This window comes from Telopea speciosissima, chromosome 7 (assembly GCF_018873765.1).
Source record: "Telopea speciosissima isolate NSW1024214 ecotype Mountain lineage chromosome 7, Tspe_v1, whole genome shotgun sequence".
NCBI classification, from domain to species: Eukaryota; Viridiplantae; Streptophyta; class Magnoliopsida; order Proteales; family Proteaceae; genus Telopea; species Telopea speciosissima.
This window is the reverse complement of record NC_057922.1, coordinates 20,085,328-20,100,622: the sequence shown is the minus strand read 5'-3', so window position 1 is coordinate 20,100,622 and position 15,295 is coordinate 20,085,328. Positions and strand designations below refer to the sequence as shown.

The window sequence follows — 15,295 nt, the reverse complement described above, 5'->3', positions numbered from 1 at the left end:
ATTCTTCAGTGAAGGGTAACCTACCTATTGAATTTTCTTTAACAGTTTCATCATCATCCATTTGGTTTGCTTATGGATGGAGCAATTTTCCATTTCCTGCTGCTCCCCTTAATAAATAAGTAATAATTGTGTTCTTAATTCCAAATAATATTTGAAGGAAATTTAGTTGCACTTCAAGCATAACAGAAGCAACAGGACTCTATACTCACTCAAGAGATCAAAGATTATTCACTTAAATGGCTTATTTTTATGATTCCTGCAAGAACGTATGCATAAATAAACAAGATCTTCAAAGAGATAGTGAATGAGCTGATCAATTTAGAAAATTCACATTACAACTGAAATTCTTAGAGCATTGAATTACACTTAATATTTAAATAGCATCAGAATTCTCTGACAAGTTCCCCCTAATATAGGGGGTCTCCTAATCACACAATTTACATCAACTGGAAAGAATGCCATGGTTCAAATCCCTCTCCTCTACCAATAACAAATTAAATCAAGGTATAAGAATGAGATTACACAGTTATGAGGGAACTTCCCCGAAACTTAGTAGCTTATGATTATGACATGGACACCAACACGCTCCGAAGCATTCTCAAAACTGAATTGCACCCTCTAACACCATCTGCATACCCACAAGCTCAAATTCTAGGAAAATTGTTGGCACTTAATAATGAAAAAAGCAGCTATAAATTAATCCCCAAGAGATAAAGATAGGCCCCAACACAACACTGTTATTATGGTCTTTACAAGCTTAAAACCACTCACCCCCATACGTGACATCATGAGTAAAATTATCAGTCACCCAAAAATGATTAGCAGAACGCAAACCATGACAGACACTGCAAATAAATCTCTGGAATGACATTACCCACCAACTGTAATCACTTAAGGCACCCAGAATCTGAACCAGCAGTCAACAACCGAAGCAGAAGTGTAGAGCATAGGCAATTCTAGGATCTGGAAAGGAAATTTTGACTTCCACGGCATCCTTATTCTTACCTCTGTAACCAACATTAACAACAACAACAACAGCAGCAACTACTACTACTACTACTAATACTACTATCACTACTACTACAACTACTACTACCACCACCACTACAACAAATAACTAGAACCCTAGATTGAACCAAACCCAATTAGCCCCCAATTCTCCAGACTCCAACTAAATTCCACAAGACCCAACAAGTAACCAAAAGAGAAAGGCGATAATTACCAAAGGCTTTCAATCATCCCCAGTAGGAAACAGAGTAAGAACCGTCCTCCCACCTCCTCCACCTGTAGCAGACTCCAAATCCTCTACATACGCTGGCGGTTGCGCCGGCATTGCCGCTCCCATCCTATTCACAGCCGGCCGTGAAAAAAACCCGTGATCGAATTGCCCTCCCGGCGGCGACCCAAAATGCCCCATCTGCCTCTGATGAAATTGCTGTTGCTGTGCCGCTAGCGCCGCTGCTGCCATCTGGTGCTGGTGTTGCTGCTGCAACGCCACCAAGAAGTGATCTGATCCCGGAGGGCCGGGATGCAAGAGCTGTCTTGGAACCGGAGAGCTCGCAAACAAATGATCCGTTGCAGCGTCAGTGGGGGACAATCCCCCGGCACCACCACCACCACCACCGTTACCCGCAGACAGCCCCTGCATCCGCTTGAGGTAAAGTCTGTACTTCTGCAAGTGACTCGCAACGTTCTCCCGAGTCAACCCATCAACACTCATCAACTGCATTATCGTCTTGGGGACTGCGTTCTTGATCCCGAGATGGGCAACTGCATCAACGAAGCGCTTATGCAGCTGAGGTGTCCATACCAAGCGAGGCCGCTTAAGGGTCCGAGCTGGCTCGTCTCCGGCGGTGGCGGACCCTAACTCGGCCGAGTCGAACTCGGCAGAAAGGGGTTGGGAGGAAGGAGGAGGTGGTGGTGGTGGTGGTGGTGGACCTTGACCTTGAGGGCTATTAGAGTTTCGAATGTCAAAGGCAAGAGCGAGGTCTGGGGTGATTAGGGTTTGGGAAAGAGGCGTAAGCTCGTCTGGGGAAGGGAGCTCCTCTTCCCATCGAGAGAACCAATTGGGTTCTTCTTCTTTCATTATTTGGGTATTGGGTTTTATAATCTGATCATGGATACGAAATGGGTAATCTTGAATCCTACAGCGCTTGGCTTTTATTGATCTTCTTCAGCTGTCGCTGCTCCTGCTGTTATCGTTGAGGGAGGACGAGTAGGAGACAAGACAGAGAAGGAAGAGAGAGAAGAGGGGGGAGAGGTGTTCGAGGTGGATCTTGTTTTTAGCTTTTCTTTTCAGGTTTTTTATATTTGGAACTGTTTATGCTGATTCCTTTCTTTTCATTTTCTTTTTCAATGTTTTCCGGGTTTTAAGGGATGCTGGGGTGTCCACAGTGAAAGTGTGTGTGTGTGTGTGTGTTTGGAAATTACAGATTAGGCATTGAGTTTGTGAAAAATCCTTTTGGGGATTTTCAGCCATTACTCTGATTCCTTGTGGGATGATGGACTGTTTAATTGGTTCTAACTTCTCAGATCTATAATGCATTTCATTATAAATTAGGAAATAAACTTGAATAGTGATAATAGTTGATTCTGTTGAATTGACAAATATGGTGTTGGGCTTTGCAAAAATTTCATTTTTTGGGCTTGCCTGGGTATGGACTATGAAGTCATTATTAGGGTGGTCTTTCTAGGAAGGATCATCAAAGAATCAAATGAATTTCTTCTCAGGTTGTGTTTTGGTTTTTCATTTACATTACAAATTAGGTAAGAAGATTGTTGGTGTCAATGGTGATGTTTGTGGAATTGACAGATATATAGTGTGTTAAATGGTTTGTGAAAATTTCTTTGTTGGGTTGAGGGAGTTAGATGAATTATGAAGGCATGAGAGCTCTCTTTCTTGGAAGGATCTCTATTAGTTGTCTGAAAATGCATTTACATGACAAATTAGGAAGGAATCTTGGATGATGTCAATTGTTAGGTTTGTGGAATTGACAAATATGGTACTAGGGTTTGGGGTAACTTCCATTTTGGGACTAGGGTATTTATTCCTAGAAAGTCTAATAAGATGTGAGTCTCTTACTTGATTCTCTTTGTTTTAGGGTTTTCACATTTGGGAGTCTTGGAGATGCTCTGAATGTGAGAGTCTTCGAGTTGATTCTCTCACGAATCAAATCAAATTTTGACCATTTTACCCTCTATCTGTATCATATCATCGATCCGATATCGATTAGGTAGGAAGGTGGAGTATTGGAGTTTATGTAAAATTCCTTGTTTGGTGAGGGCCCATCCTTTTTGAAATGATCAATGAATTAAGACTATTCAAATGATTCTCTGATAATCATTTATACTTTCCCAATCAGAGAATAAGTTTCAAATAAAAAGAAAGAATATAATTGGTAAATTGATATGCTCAAAAAGAATTGACAATATAGGGATAAGCTTAAAATCAAGATGAAATTCATTTGATGTCTGATATTGTTGTACCTTTCTTTTAGAGTGTTTAAACCTGTTTGAAAGAAAGTTTCAAGACTCTAAAAAGATTGGCTTTAAGGTATATATATATCTTCAATAGTATAACAAAAAAATCCACAAAGAATATGGAATCACTGTCTTTTTTTTTTGGGTAAGGGGAAGAAAATTCGAACAATTGATTATAATATTATATAGTGGAGGGTCCCACATATTATTCCAATCCAACAATTGCCAAGTTACCGAGCAGCTAAGGATGGTCTATGGAATCAGGACTGTTTGAAAAAACAACTGAAGTTGACCAATTATTCCCCTCCTTAATGCATCTTTAGAGGAAGAGAGCCAACAGGAATATAGCTTTTCGACAAATCAAATCTGACTAGACTAATGACCTTGACAAAAACCAAGTTATACTTTTGCATTAAACTTTTTTTTTTTTTTTTTTTTGGTAAATGAGAATCTTATTGAGGGCGGGGGGCATGAGGCTTCCTGATTACAGCAATCATGGAACCAAAGACTGGAAAGTGGTCATTCTGTCTAATACGAAAAAGTTACAAAATTCAAATGATGACGCCAACAGGTCTATATCCGAAACAATTCCAGAAATAAGAGAAGGGGGGGCTGATCAGACGTGTTTAACAAAATCCTAACAAGGGACTCGCGCTGTCCGATTCAACAACCAGATTAGGGATACCTCTATCCAACGCCTAAAGCAAACTCGCTCTAACCGCACAAGCTTCCCCTTCGAGAGCCTCTGAAAGAGCCATAGGTTCAGGTATTGCGCTAATCGGCTCTCCAAGGTAATTACGAATGAAGATGTCAATTCCACCTCCTCCACCATTAGTAGGCACAGCAGCATCGCAACTAACTTTTGCGGCATTCGTACTATAGGAACTGATGAAGGGGTGGGGGAAATCTTGCCACGTGTCAATATCACGGAAATTATTAAGACTAAACTGGCAAAGTCAGCTAAATTGATGGTTTTATCCATTCATTGGGAGAAATTTTTTTTTTTCACCACGCCGTTATGGGGTGAATAGAATCCTAGAATTATTCTATTCTCCCCTTATTTATGAAGTTGATAATACCCCCATTCCTGTGTGCGATACCCTCAACATCCATTCAATCCCCTCACTATGTGGATGCTCCATTGATCTTGAGTAGGGCTGTAAATGGATAATCGAAAATCCAAATTCGATCCGCATCTGTATCCGTTTAAAGGCATCCGTATTCGATTAGAGATATCCCAAAAAAAATCTGAATACTCTGATAAAAATCCGAATCCGAATACTTAATTTTTAAAAATTATAGAAATGACGATTTTGAGGGTTTTTGAAAATTCATCAGATTCTAGAATATGAGGAGAAGATAATCATGATCTAAAACTATGTATTGAGAGTGAATTGTATCCACTAGGGGGAGGAAGGTTCAGGTTACACAAGGCAGAGATGTAAACGGATGGTCGAAAATCCGAATTCGATCCGCATGCGAATCCATCCGAATCCGTTTAGAGGTATCAGTATTCGACCAAGAAATATCCAAATCCGATTACATCCGATTTGTATCCGAGCCAAATCCGAACTGTTTACAGGCCTAATCTTGAGTATAATCTTACAAAAAAAATTTGATCTTAAGTTTAAGAAAATTCGATCATTTACTTTATAGCTTATGGGTTGATGTTCTCTATGTTGCAGCACAGGCTGTCAAACACATGGATTGACATTTCTATCATTCAAGGGTCGAGACAATCATTTTACCCACTCCAATGTGTCTGAGTGCAGCCTCCACCCACGTCACAAAGAACATATTTCCATAGCTTATATAGAATCCCAAAAAACTAAGGGATCAATCTTAAAGTTGGTCTTCCAAGAATTACCACCTTAAGCCCTCAGGTGTCTTGACTCGTCAACGGGGTTGGTAGCCTAGTGGAAGCAAGCCATCGTCCCATCACCGCTCGAGTCGACTGGTTGTGGGTCCGATTCTTGGCAAGCCCCACTATCGCTCGTTGGTTCATACGGCAGCGCTGCCGTCGTATGGGGGCTTTGCTGGGGGCTATGATCACTACCAAGGAGCACCCTTTTTTTCTTACAAAAACAAAAGGTGTCTTGACTCTTGACAGCAATCCAAGCCAGGTCATCGAGCGACCCATTCTAGGGAGTGGTTCATTTAGTGTCACTCTATGCTAAACTTCCTATGATCTACCACGATCTATTGAATTTGGATATTTTCTTCTACTAAACTTAAGGTTAGCTTTAGACTATGTTTCTTTCGTTGATGTCAAAACAATTCTAGATGTGGTTTTCTTGGGTCGGAGTCTTCAGGTCACCTCACTAGTGATCAAGGAAGAAGAACTCAATCAAAACCTGTTGAAACCATTGAGTTAACTCGGTTTCACAGGTTTCTGAGACAAGTTGAAGGGTGATTTTTAAAAATCCAGGGTTTCGATCGGAATTTGATGGTTTCGATTAGTTTCGATTGAGATGTTGGTAATTTCGCAAGTTTTGACACTTATGTCCATCGAAACTTGGGGAAACCTGACTCGAAATCAGTATAGATACCTAAGTATGCCAGTAACTAGGCCAGAAACTAGGACAAACACTTATTTAGCCTAATATCATTTAAGTAAATTCATTTACTTAAGATATTATTCATAAATAAGCAAATACCCCCTATTTGAATCCAATAAAAATAGTTAGAAAATCAAATTCCAAAAGAAAAAAAAGTTAACCCCCAGGTCAATAACAAAAACTGGATTTTCGGTAGTAGGTGCAATTTTTAACTTTCTAATGCTGAGGTTTTTCTCAAATCTAAAAATTCCATAAATCTTAATATGGTAAAACATTGCTAAAACCCAAAAGTGCGATAAAATATTAATTTGTTTTGATGTCCAAAAAAATATTTTCATTCAGAACAATTTTAACAGCATTTGCGCACACCAAATTAATTTTGACTGGTACATAACTCCTTTAATATAAACCAGATTTATGCAATCTTGAACTTGTTGAAAAATAAAGCTTTCTAACAAATCCAAGATTACTTAAATCTGATTTCTATTGAAGGTGTTATGTTTCGGTCAAACCTTATCCAATACCATATCCAAGAATAATATACAGTATCAAACTTGGATCAAAACCACAAGTATTATTTTTAGTATTCTCTATGTGAAACTAATGTATTAATTGGATTTAAAATGTCAAAAATAGACAGCACAACAAGAATCGGGCAAAATAACAACTTCTGGGTCTCGAAACAAAGGTTCGAGTTAGCCTAGAGAAAGTTTCAGGTTTTGACTGAGATATAGTCGAAACCAAGGCGAACTCGGTTTCTGGCTGATCGAAATCTAATCAAAACCCGAGTTTTAGAACCTTGCTAGTGATATCTTATGAGTTCTTGTTATTGATCATGGTTTTCCATGGGCTTGTTTCGACCCTTGGCTGGGCCTTGAGGATTATTATGGATGATATAGTGTAGCTTTATAGTTTCTTTTGCTTAGTATACTTTTCTCATGTATCTCAAGACTCTATTAGGGAGGCCTACGGTTTGGCAAAAGGTGCCTCTAGATTTTTTTTTTTTTTTTATCTCACGTTTGATGGCTCAAATCACCCTCTTTTCTTGTACATCTTCCCTCTCTCAGTGGATGTTTTTCTAGAGCCAATATTGTATAGGGGAAGAGTTCTCTGTTGGGAAGCGTAGTCTCTATGCACGCCAATGAGAGTATGCACGGAAGCATCAACAAGGCCGATATTTTTGCCTTTTATGGAGGTCATTTTACCCTCTCTATGTCTAAGCGTAGGGAACACATTCCCCCCCCCCCCCCACAGACTTTTTTTTTTTTTTTTTTTTTGTTTGATAGGTTCCCCACTGACTTTTTTTTCCTTTATTTTGATAAAATTTGGGGACAATTTTCATACACGGCTGTGTAAACCGTGCATATGAGAGGGTGAGAGTTTCAAGGCATTAAAATAGGAGTGGGGTTTTATGACTTTTCTAACTCCTTGTGAGGGGGGACACGATCGTACATGCTTAGACGACCGTGTATGAAATCTTTGACCATAAGATTTTTACATCTTGGCCACAAAAAAAAGAAATAGAACCAAAGATTTTGCCTTTTGTTTTATCTTCAATTTATAAAATGAGAAAATATTTCGAGCTCTGCTGAGTGAATGGTTTATGGCATTGCACCTATTTCACTCACATGGACTAGTGATTTGGCTATTTTGTTTGTTGGATAAATGGGAGCTTTTTGTAAACTAGTTATACGTTGAATTTAACTTCCATCATGTGATGGGTTTTGAATCTTTTGACTTCAATAGTCCATAAACATATTTGAGTTTTTAAATTACTTTTAGAATACTATATTGACATGTGGCAAAATCAAAGTGGACTAGAAATCAACTGCTAATTACGTGATGAATTCGATAAAGATTTTTACGTAATTTGATTGCTTGTTTAATTGGTCGGTGCCTTGCTAGTAGAGTGTCTGTGGAACAGGAGATCACAGGTTTGATTCTCTTATGTTCATCTTGTACGTGCACTTCTTGTCCTTCTTACTCAATCTTTAGTATCAGGCTCTCTCAACTTAGTCTTCAGATTTTTCTTGTTGTTCGATTACATGGTTCCTAGGTTCCTACACCAACGCAAAATCAATGAAGACTGTGTAGAGACATCCAATAGGAGGGGTGGCGTGGTCATTTTACCTCCCCTTCTGTATGGGGCGCAGGAAAACCTAACTAGTGAACTTTGTTTTCCCCATAAAAAGTTGGGTCAAACAAGTTATAATTAGAAAAATATAGGTATGTAGATCTAAACAAATTTTTTTATGCACTAAGCTTAGATACGTGCATTACCACTAAATTATATATTACTTGTTAATGAAATTTTCATTAGATAACGAGAGAGAATTGAATTTTTATACAACTATGAGGCCGCAATGTGCAAGAGAATCTTATAGATTAAACTATATAAAATTCCATTTTAATTAGACATTCTATATAATTATAAAAGTCCACTTTTGTTTCTTACAAGATAACACTCCCTAACACACGCGGCTAGTCTGAATAAAAGTAGGGTGGATCTATATAATTGATGGTGTACCTCCATAACATTTTTTCTGGTTACCTTTAAGCAAAAAAAAACAAACATGGGAAGTAAGAAAAATGACATTTCATAATTAATAGAATTTGGTGGCATTCTTGGTAAATTTCTATTAATTTGGATTCATTTCTGAAAACTTCTCCCTTGCTGTTGGTTCTTCTATCATGATAAATCACCAATGTGTGGCCCATTGGCAAGTTGTGACAAAGATAGAAGTTCTTAACCTTATGTGACATGTAACAACCTAAATATCACACACCACCACCTTAAGAAAATATAGAGGGCTATAGGGTTTGTCATGTATCATTTATATGGGCCCCACATATTCAGCATAGGAGAGAGAATAAATAAATAAAAATCTATGTGAGAAAATTTCACTTTTGGTGGAGAAGTTTTTCCTTAAAATAAAATAAGGGAGACGATTGGATATGCTGCTATCTTTAAACAAAATAAGGGAGCGAGTTCAATATATTGAAAACTAGCGGTATACACCAATCACAGGATTGGACACAGGAAGACAAGAGGGTTTTTCCAAAAGGGCAGAAGACAGAGACACATAGAAATTGCCAAGGATCAACCGTGTCCTGAATCATTTCAGTTGATGGCCCAGTTTACCATGGCTTGAAGGTGTTGAACTACTGTAGTTGCTCATAATGTGACCGGATGAGGAGGCACTTCGAGTTCGAAGACACAAGCCCAGAGAGGCAGAGAGAGAGGCATGACACTGTATAGAGAAAAAATGTCTCATGTAACCTAGTGAGTCCCATCATTTTCATCACTCTGCTAGTTTGGTTTATTAAAGTTCGACACTCTTGAATAACAGCAGTTGGTGACCAATTAACTGTGGCTTGAAGGTGTAGTACTTCTGTAGTTTCTCATAACGTGACCAGATAAATAGGCACTTCTACTGAGAAAACACAATCCCAGAAGGCCAGTAGAGCAGAGAGAGAGAAGTATCACTCACTGGATAGAGCATAAGTGCCTCAGGTTGCTCCAAGTGTTGGGGCAGGAACCTCTAGGGTCCTCCACAAGAACCAAGCATGAAAGCCTTATTGCATGTCATCTTTCCTAGGAAACATCTAGGTATAATGTCTGTAACTCACATTACCAGTTCAGTCATTCTCTAACAATTCCCAACTGATTTTAAGTTTTAGGATGATGACCACATTTGCTATATTCTGCACAACCATGCCAACAAATAGAGTGCACTTCATGCTTGAGGTTATCTCTAAGAAAACAGCACATTACAACCAAGCTACATGAGCCTGCATGCAGTGAAATGCAGGCTGTGCAGCTCCTGACGACCTGAATACATTACCACAGTGGCAACCCCACTCCCCTTCCAACAGAGAAAACCATAGCACACACAGATAACAGATCAAATTAACACTAAAATTTAAGGCAAGTAAGATGTAGTTCTTCTCATTGCCAACATGAATCAATTTGGGTATAAGCAAACAAGAATGAATTCGGTCAATGTTGGATTCCTGGTCTAACCAATAACTTTATTAGTGCTAAGAATTACATCCAAAAGATTGATTTACCATAGGAAACCCAATTTTCAAGCAGAAAAGTCAGTCTGTGTACGTACTGCACTATGCTAAGATATACATTCTGCATTCTCCGATAACTACACAATATTTACATTGGCAAGCTTCTCCTTTTAAGAAAGGAGTCTGTAATGCTTTTAGAGAGTCAACATATCATTGCGGCAAATCATGTATATTCTCATATAAAGAGGCATGTGTTAATGGTATACAAAATCCCTGAATGATACAAACCTAACCAAGTCTCATTTTTACTTGTTCAAGACACATTGCTTACATCCAAAGTGGGAGACTCTGGCTGACCATTTGATTCAACATCAACTTGAGGAACTTCAGGCGCAGAACTTTCTACTACAGCTGGAGAATTTTCAGGCTGGGCTGGGATTGAAGCTTGAATGATTTCTGCTGACTTAAACTTGTTGACAAAATAACTAAGAGATGGGCCAGAATATTCCGAGGTTTGCATTTGAGGGGGGTTTTTACCAACTTGTATCAGTATCGAAGAAGCAGCAGCAACAAAGATGAGAGCCAAGCCGGCAGCAATTGCTGCTGTATTCTCGGATCCTTCAGAAGAAGTGCCTGCAGTCCCTGAGCTGATTCCACTTTCTGCTACATAGACTACTGGCTGGCAAATGGTGTACAAATTAAAAGTATTAGGTGCAGTATACAAGTGCTAAAAGAAATAGGATACCCATGGCCACGGTTTAGACTTAAGGACAGAAAACCCATGGCAAACTGGTTTTTACAAGTGCCTCTTACCCCTCTCCCCAGCGCCGCTCTCCCAAAAAAGGAACTGCTCAATTACATGACCATAATAATTGTATCCATCTTCTAGCACAGAAAAACTTTATGTATAAATATGGGAAAATCTTATTGTAATCAATATATGAGAAAAAGAAAGCTGCTTGGTCAAGTGGTTCCTGTGCCCAGACACAGGAGCATGCAAAATGACCGTTCAGTCTCCAGTGAAATAAAAAATCCCATTCAGACAGATGCCCCTGCACACACTTTCATTGGCCGTGCTGGTGCAGGGGCTACACGACCAAGCAGTGATCTCTTGTCGCCAATATGTATGTAAACTAGGGGTTTGTGGAGGAAAAATAACACCAACAGTTATTTTTTTTCACTTCTAACACCTAACAGTTAAAGCAGGAAAAATAAAATTGCCTGGGGGGGGGGATGTTAAATGAGTGAAGAAATAAAAATTGTTTTCTTCACTTCTAACACCTGCTTGTTTGTTTCAACCTTCTGTATCACACATTCATACTGCTGCTCAGCTCATAGAAGCAAGCATCTTCACAGTCTAGCCCATTGGAGATTTATAAAACAATTTTTTGCTTGGTTAATTTCAAGCATTTCTGAGATGTACAATAAACCTGGGTTTGTACTGAACACAAACCACTGAGAAATTTCGGTATTCACCAGATGAGAAAAGAAAAATTGGAAAAGGAAGAAAAAGAGTAGACCAAGGAAGCTCATTCCCCACTCCATTCCAACCATGTGTAACATGTTAGCTCTCTGGCTGCAGGAAGCATCCTCATTGTAGAACCAAAAGGAGGTGTACATGAAAGGAAAAGAAGTCTGTGACTCTGTGTACACTTAATCTTAGGTAGACTGAGACAAAAAAATCTGCATGTGAAATGTCAATAAATATTTGTAGTTACATAGACATATGTGTAAGACTGTGACACTTGTGTACCATTAATCGTAGGTAGACTGAGACAAACATATGAATGTAAAATGTCAGAAAATATTTGCAGTTACATAGACATACATTTATTCAGTTCTGTTTGTATTATGACATAATTATGTTACTAATTCATCATCTGCATGCATAATCAAATTATCATCTTCATGCATAAGGACTAGTTTACCGAAAAGTTGAAACTTACTAACCATCTCTCCTTCTCTTGATGACTTCTGAACATAAGTTAATTACTCGAGGGTGTAAATTTCATTTTACCCCCGAACTATATGATCTGAATGGCCTCAGGTGATTTTTTTTTTTTTTGGGTAGTTCAAGGTTTACCATATGGTAGAAAAATCAGGCAAGAAACTTATGTGACGGTTTAGTACTGATAAACAACTAGAACAAGGTTACCTCAGATGAGTAAACACAACTTGCATAAGTGTCAAACTCTGATCACCGAACACTAGATTAAGAAGTAGAATAGTTACTGACAATAAGCAAATCAGATTTTGACAGAGGTTAATGAAAGAAGTATATAATTTGTGCGCGACTAACAGCATTCAGTCATGGTTCTGAAGGGGCCCTTTGAATCATCTATTTAGTAAAATTCACCCTACAAGGATCTTACTTGGCATTTTCTAAATTATTCATTGTTCTTTTTTGTTATCCTTTAAGACCCACCAAACTGGTTACCTGAGGAACAACTTAATTTTTGCTGCTCTTCCATTTGGTATAATATTGTGTATAAAACTGCAAGATCAATCTTTCGACATAAAAATAAATAAATAAACAAACAATACAAAGACATCTTGGTCTTCAGCTTTCTAAGCAAAGATAGGCATCCCTCCTTGTCAATTTTTGGCTACTTATGTCAATCATTTGATAAAAACATTCCTTTCTGGCATGCTGGATACAGGCTGTATCATATCTGGTGGAGATTTTGAGATGACATCAAAATTTATTTTATTCATTTTATTGTTCACTACCAATCCAAAAGTGTTACATGGTCTACTAGGTCTCACAACCTTTGAAACTGCTTAACTCCTTCCCTTAACATGCTGCTGAACACAGAAAAAAGAAGGTATGGGAACTGAAACTTTCATGATTAGAAAACCAGAAACACCTTACCTCCACCGAATATATGTTAGTCTGTCCTGCAGTGTCCTTCTCGACGTAGCCGGTCCAACCCTTTTTACGAGGTGGGTATGTGCCAACCACTTTAGTCTTCTCAACTGCTACCCATTCCATGCTGACCTTCCCAACCTACATTTGCCACTCTTAAATCAAATACCTAAAACCACATAGTGCAGAACCAAGTTGATAAATTTAAAATCAAACCCTATGGTGGCCTGAATTAATTTAAGTTCCAAGCCACTCAAATGATTAATGTTGAATCATAGCTTAAGAATTTACTGACCCAAATCCACAATCAGTTGAATCAACCAGAAATTCAATCATAACAACTCAAACACTAGACAATCATTAAGAAACTCTAAATCTCTTCCATATTTTAATAACCCCCAAACAGTAGTCCATTAAAGCACCCATCCGCCCATTATAGATATACAAACACAACCAATCCATAAAAATTTCTTCCCAACAATCCGGGAGAAGGGGATTGACACATTAAATTAACCCAGAAAACATTGACACCAGTAAATCTTGCAATCTGGTTAGTCCTCCTCTTTCTTCTAAACCAATAAACACAACCCAGTACACATTTTACACTTAGACTCAAGGAATGAATTGAAACCGAGACACAAACATTAAAGATACTTAGAATTCAAAGACAAAATCTGGAACAAAAGGAGAAATTTTACTTTACCTCCTTATCAGGGGCACATTCTTCAGCATTGCAGTCAGATTCTTCAGTATTAGAAGCGGATGAAGCTCGGATTGTGAACAGGACATCCTTACCCTTCCCTTTGTGTAATTTCTTCAAGAACCTGGAAGATGGAAAAGCGCAAGTATTTGCAGAAATCAGAGCTTGAGAAGCGCAAGCCATTGAAGTTAATCAGCGAAACAGAGGTCAAGATGGAGTTGCCAAGTTTTGGTTCTTCCACAATTTTGCTTCAGGGAGAGGGGTCGTTGGTGGGATTTTTGGGTTGATTTCGAATGGATTTTGGGGTGGCTACGTGGCAGTAGGAAAATAGAGAATGAGATTACGAGAGAATATCTGGTGTTGAAACTCTGTACCACCATAGTGTCAATCTTGGCCTTAGAACAAGAATCATAATAGAAAACCCAACCCTTTTTTTTTATTTTGGGTAAATAGAAAACCCGACCCTAAGATCCACCTGTAATGTGAAAACTTTTAATTGTTTTTTTTATCAAAAGGAAATGCAAACTTTATTTATGAGAATAGAAAGGAGGAAACCTCCTTCCTAGGGGTGTCAATACCCAACCTGAATCGATGAAACCGGTCCGAACCAGCCCGGATCACATCGGATTGAACTTTTAATGGTTCGGGTTCGGTTTGTGGATCCAGAGAGGTAAACGGTTTGGTTTGGTTTGGGCTAGCCCGACGGTGCACCGGTAGCCCAAACCGTTAGGCCCGAACCCAAACCGAACCGACCTATCCCGATAAATAAGTAAATCAATAAATGCCTAATGCCCCATTGCCCCCTAAATGTATTGTGATAGTTTCTCACTTTATCTCATATCCTTTGTTAGTGATTACCCAACCAGTTGTATCCATAGGCCATAGGACATAGGATACTAGGATACAAAGATGCATTGTATTTGAAATATTTTATGTACTTAAAAGAGAAAGAGAAGAAAAATTAGCATTAACCGGATCTTACTAGTTATATAAAACCGGTACCAAACCGAATCCAAACCGATATCAACCCATTATCATAAACTGAAACCGACACGAAACCAAACCGCACCGAAACCGAACATTTCTTAATGGTTTGGTTTCAGTTTCTATAAAAGTCACACCGAAATCGAAAAGCCCGAACCGAAACTGGCCCGAACCGGCCCATTGACACCCCTACTCCTTCCCGTCAGCTTTCTATAAACTAAGCGAGAAGGGGTTCTTTTTCAAAAGAGTTAAATACGCATACCCCCCCTAAAATGCATGGAAGATTTTTCATGCCCCCTTAAGGTTCTGACAAGTCCACACACACCCCTTGAAAATTCCACGTACCACCCCTATTTTACCTCCCTAAAGCCATTTAAGCCCACACCAGGCGTTAAATACTTGAAAATGACCAAACTACCCTTTTGTTTATCTTTTCTAAAATTTTAAAAGACCTAATTGCCCTGACCTATTTGCTAAAATTTGAAAAGACCAAAATGCCCTCATCTTTCCCAAATCATCATCTTCTTTTACAATGTAGATACCCAATACTACCACCACTATCGTCACCACCACCGCCACCCACCATTAATACCATCACCACCGTGAAGCCCACCTCCAACTCCTCCACTGTTACCAATTCCACCACCGAGTCCCCCTCCCTTGTCTATTTCTCCACCAACCCTTCCA

At 38.8% G+C, this 15,295-nt stretch overlaps 2 protein-coding genes and 1 long non-coding RNA gene across 4 annotated transcripts; 1 reads left to right on the top strand and 2 right to left on the bottom strand.

The window, feature by feature from the left end:
• Nucleotides 1-299: 299 nt before the first annotated feature.
• Nucleotides 300-2,389, bottom strand: LOC122669204 (transcription factor MYBC1-like). 2 transcript variants are annotated; one of them, XR_006333980.1, is made up of 2 exons: nucleotides 1,112-2,385; nucleotides 300-1,068 (listed from the first exon to the last, which is right to left on the bottom strand). XR_006333980.1 is itself a non-coding variant. In XM_043865900.1 (2 exons), exon 1 carries the CDS (start codon nucleotides 2,084-2,086, stop codon nucleotides 1,232-1,234), a length of 855 nt encoding a protein of 284 aa, XP_043721835.1. In that variant the 5' UTR covers nucleotides 2,087-2,389; the 3' UTR covers nucleotides 300-628; nucleotides 1,223-1,231. The 2 variants fall into 2 exon arrangements, 1 of the variants encoding a protein (XP_043721835.1); XM_043865900.1 differs by having other exon boundaries at nucleotides 300-628; nucleotides 1,223-2,389.
• A 7,837-nt stretch (nucleotides 2,390-10,226) lies between these two features.
• LOC122667487 (protein MAINTENANCE OF PSII UNDER HIGH LIGHT 1) lies at nucleotides 10,227-13,934 on the bottom strand. Its single transcript, XM_043863766.1, has 3 exons — nucleotides 13,628-13,934; nucleotides 12,931-13,065; nucleotides 10,227-10,737 (listed from the first exon to the last, which is right to left on the bottom strand). The coding sequence occupies exons 1-3, from the start codon at nucleotides 13,805-13,807 to the stop codon at nucleotides 10,372-10,374; spliced, it is 681 nt and encodes a 226-aa protein (XP_043719701.1). The 5' UTR covers nucleotides 13,808-13,934; the 3' UTR covers nucleotides 10,227-10,371.
• On the top strand, nucleotides 11,500-11,679 carry LOC122667490. Its single transcript, XR_006333802.1, has 2 exons — nucleotides 11,500-11,612; nucleotides 11,645-11,679. It is a non-coding gene; the product is annotated as an uncharacterized LOC122667490 (long non-coding RNA).
• Nucleotides 13,935-15,295: the final 1,361 nt, after the last annotated feature.

Excerpts from the sequence above, each read along its gene's own strand:
- LOC122669204 (XM_043865900.1), bottom strand. The coding sequence starts at position 2,086 with ATGAAAGAAGAAGAACCCAATTGGTTCTCTCGATGGGAAGAGGAGCTC.
- LOC122667487 (XM_043863766.1), bottom strand. The coding sequence starts at position 13,807 with ATGGCTTGCGCTTCTCAAGCTCTGATTTCTGCAAATACTTGCGCTTTT. Across the intron at positions 13,066-13,627 it reads AATGTGCCCCTGATAAGGAG|GTTGGGAAGGTCAGCATGGA; the intron begins GTAAAGTAAAAT and ends TGGCAAATGTAG. Across the intron at positions 10,738-12,930 it reads CTAACATATATTCGGTGGAG|CCAGTAGTCTATGTAGCAGA; the intron begins GTAAGGTGTTTC and ends ACCATTTGCCAG.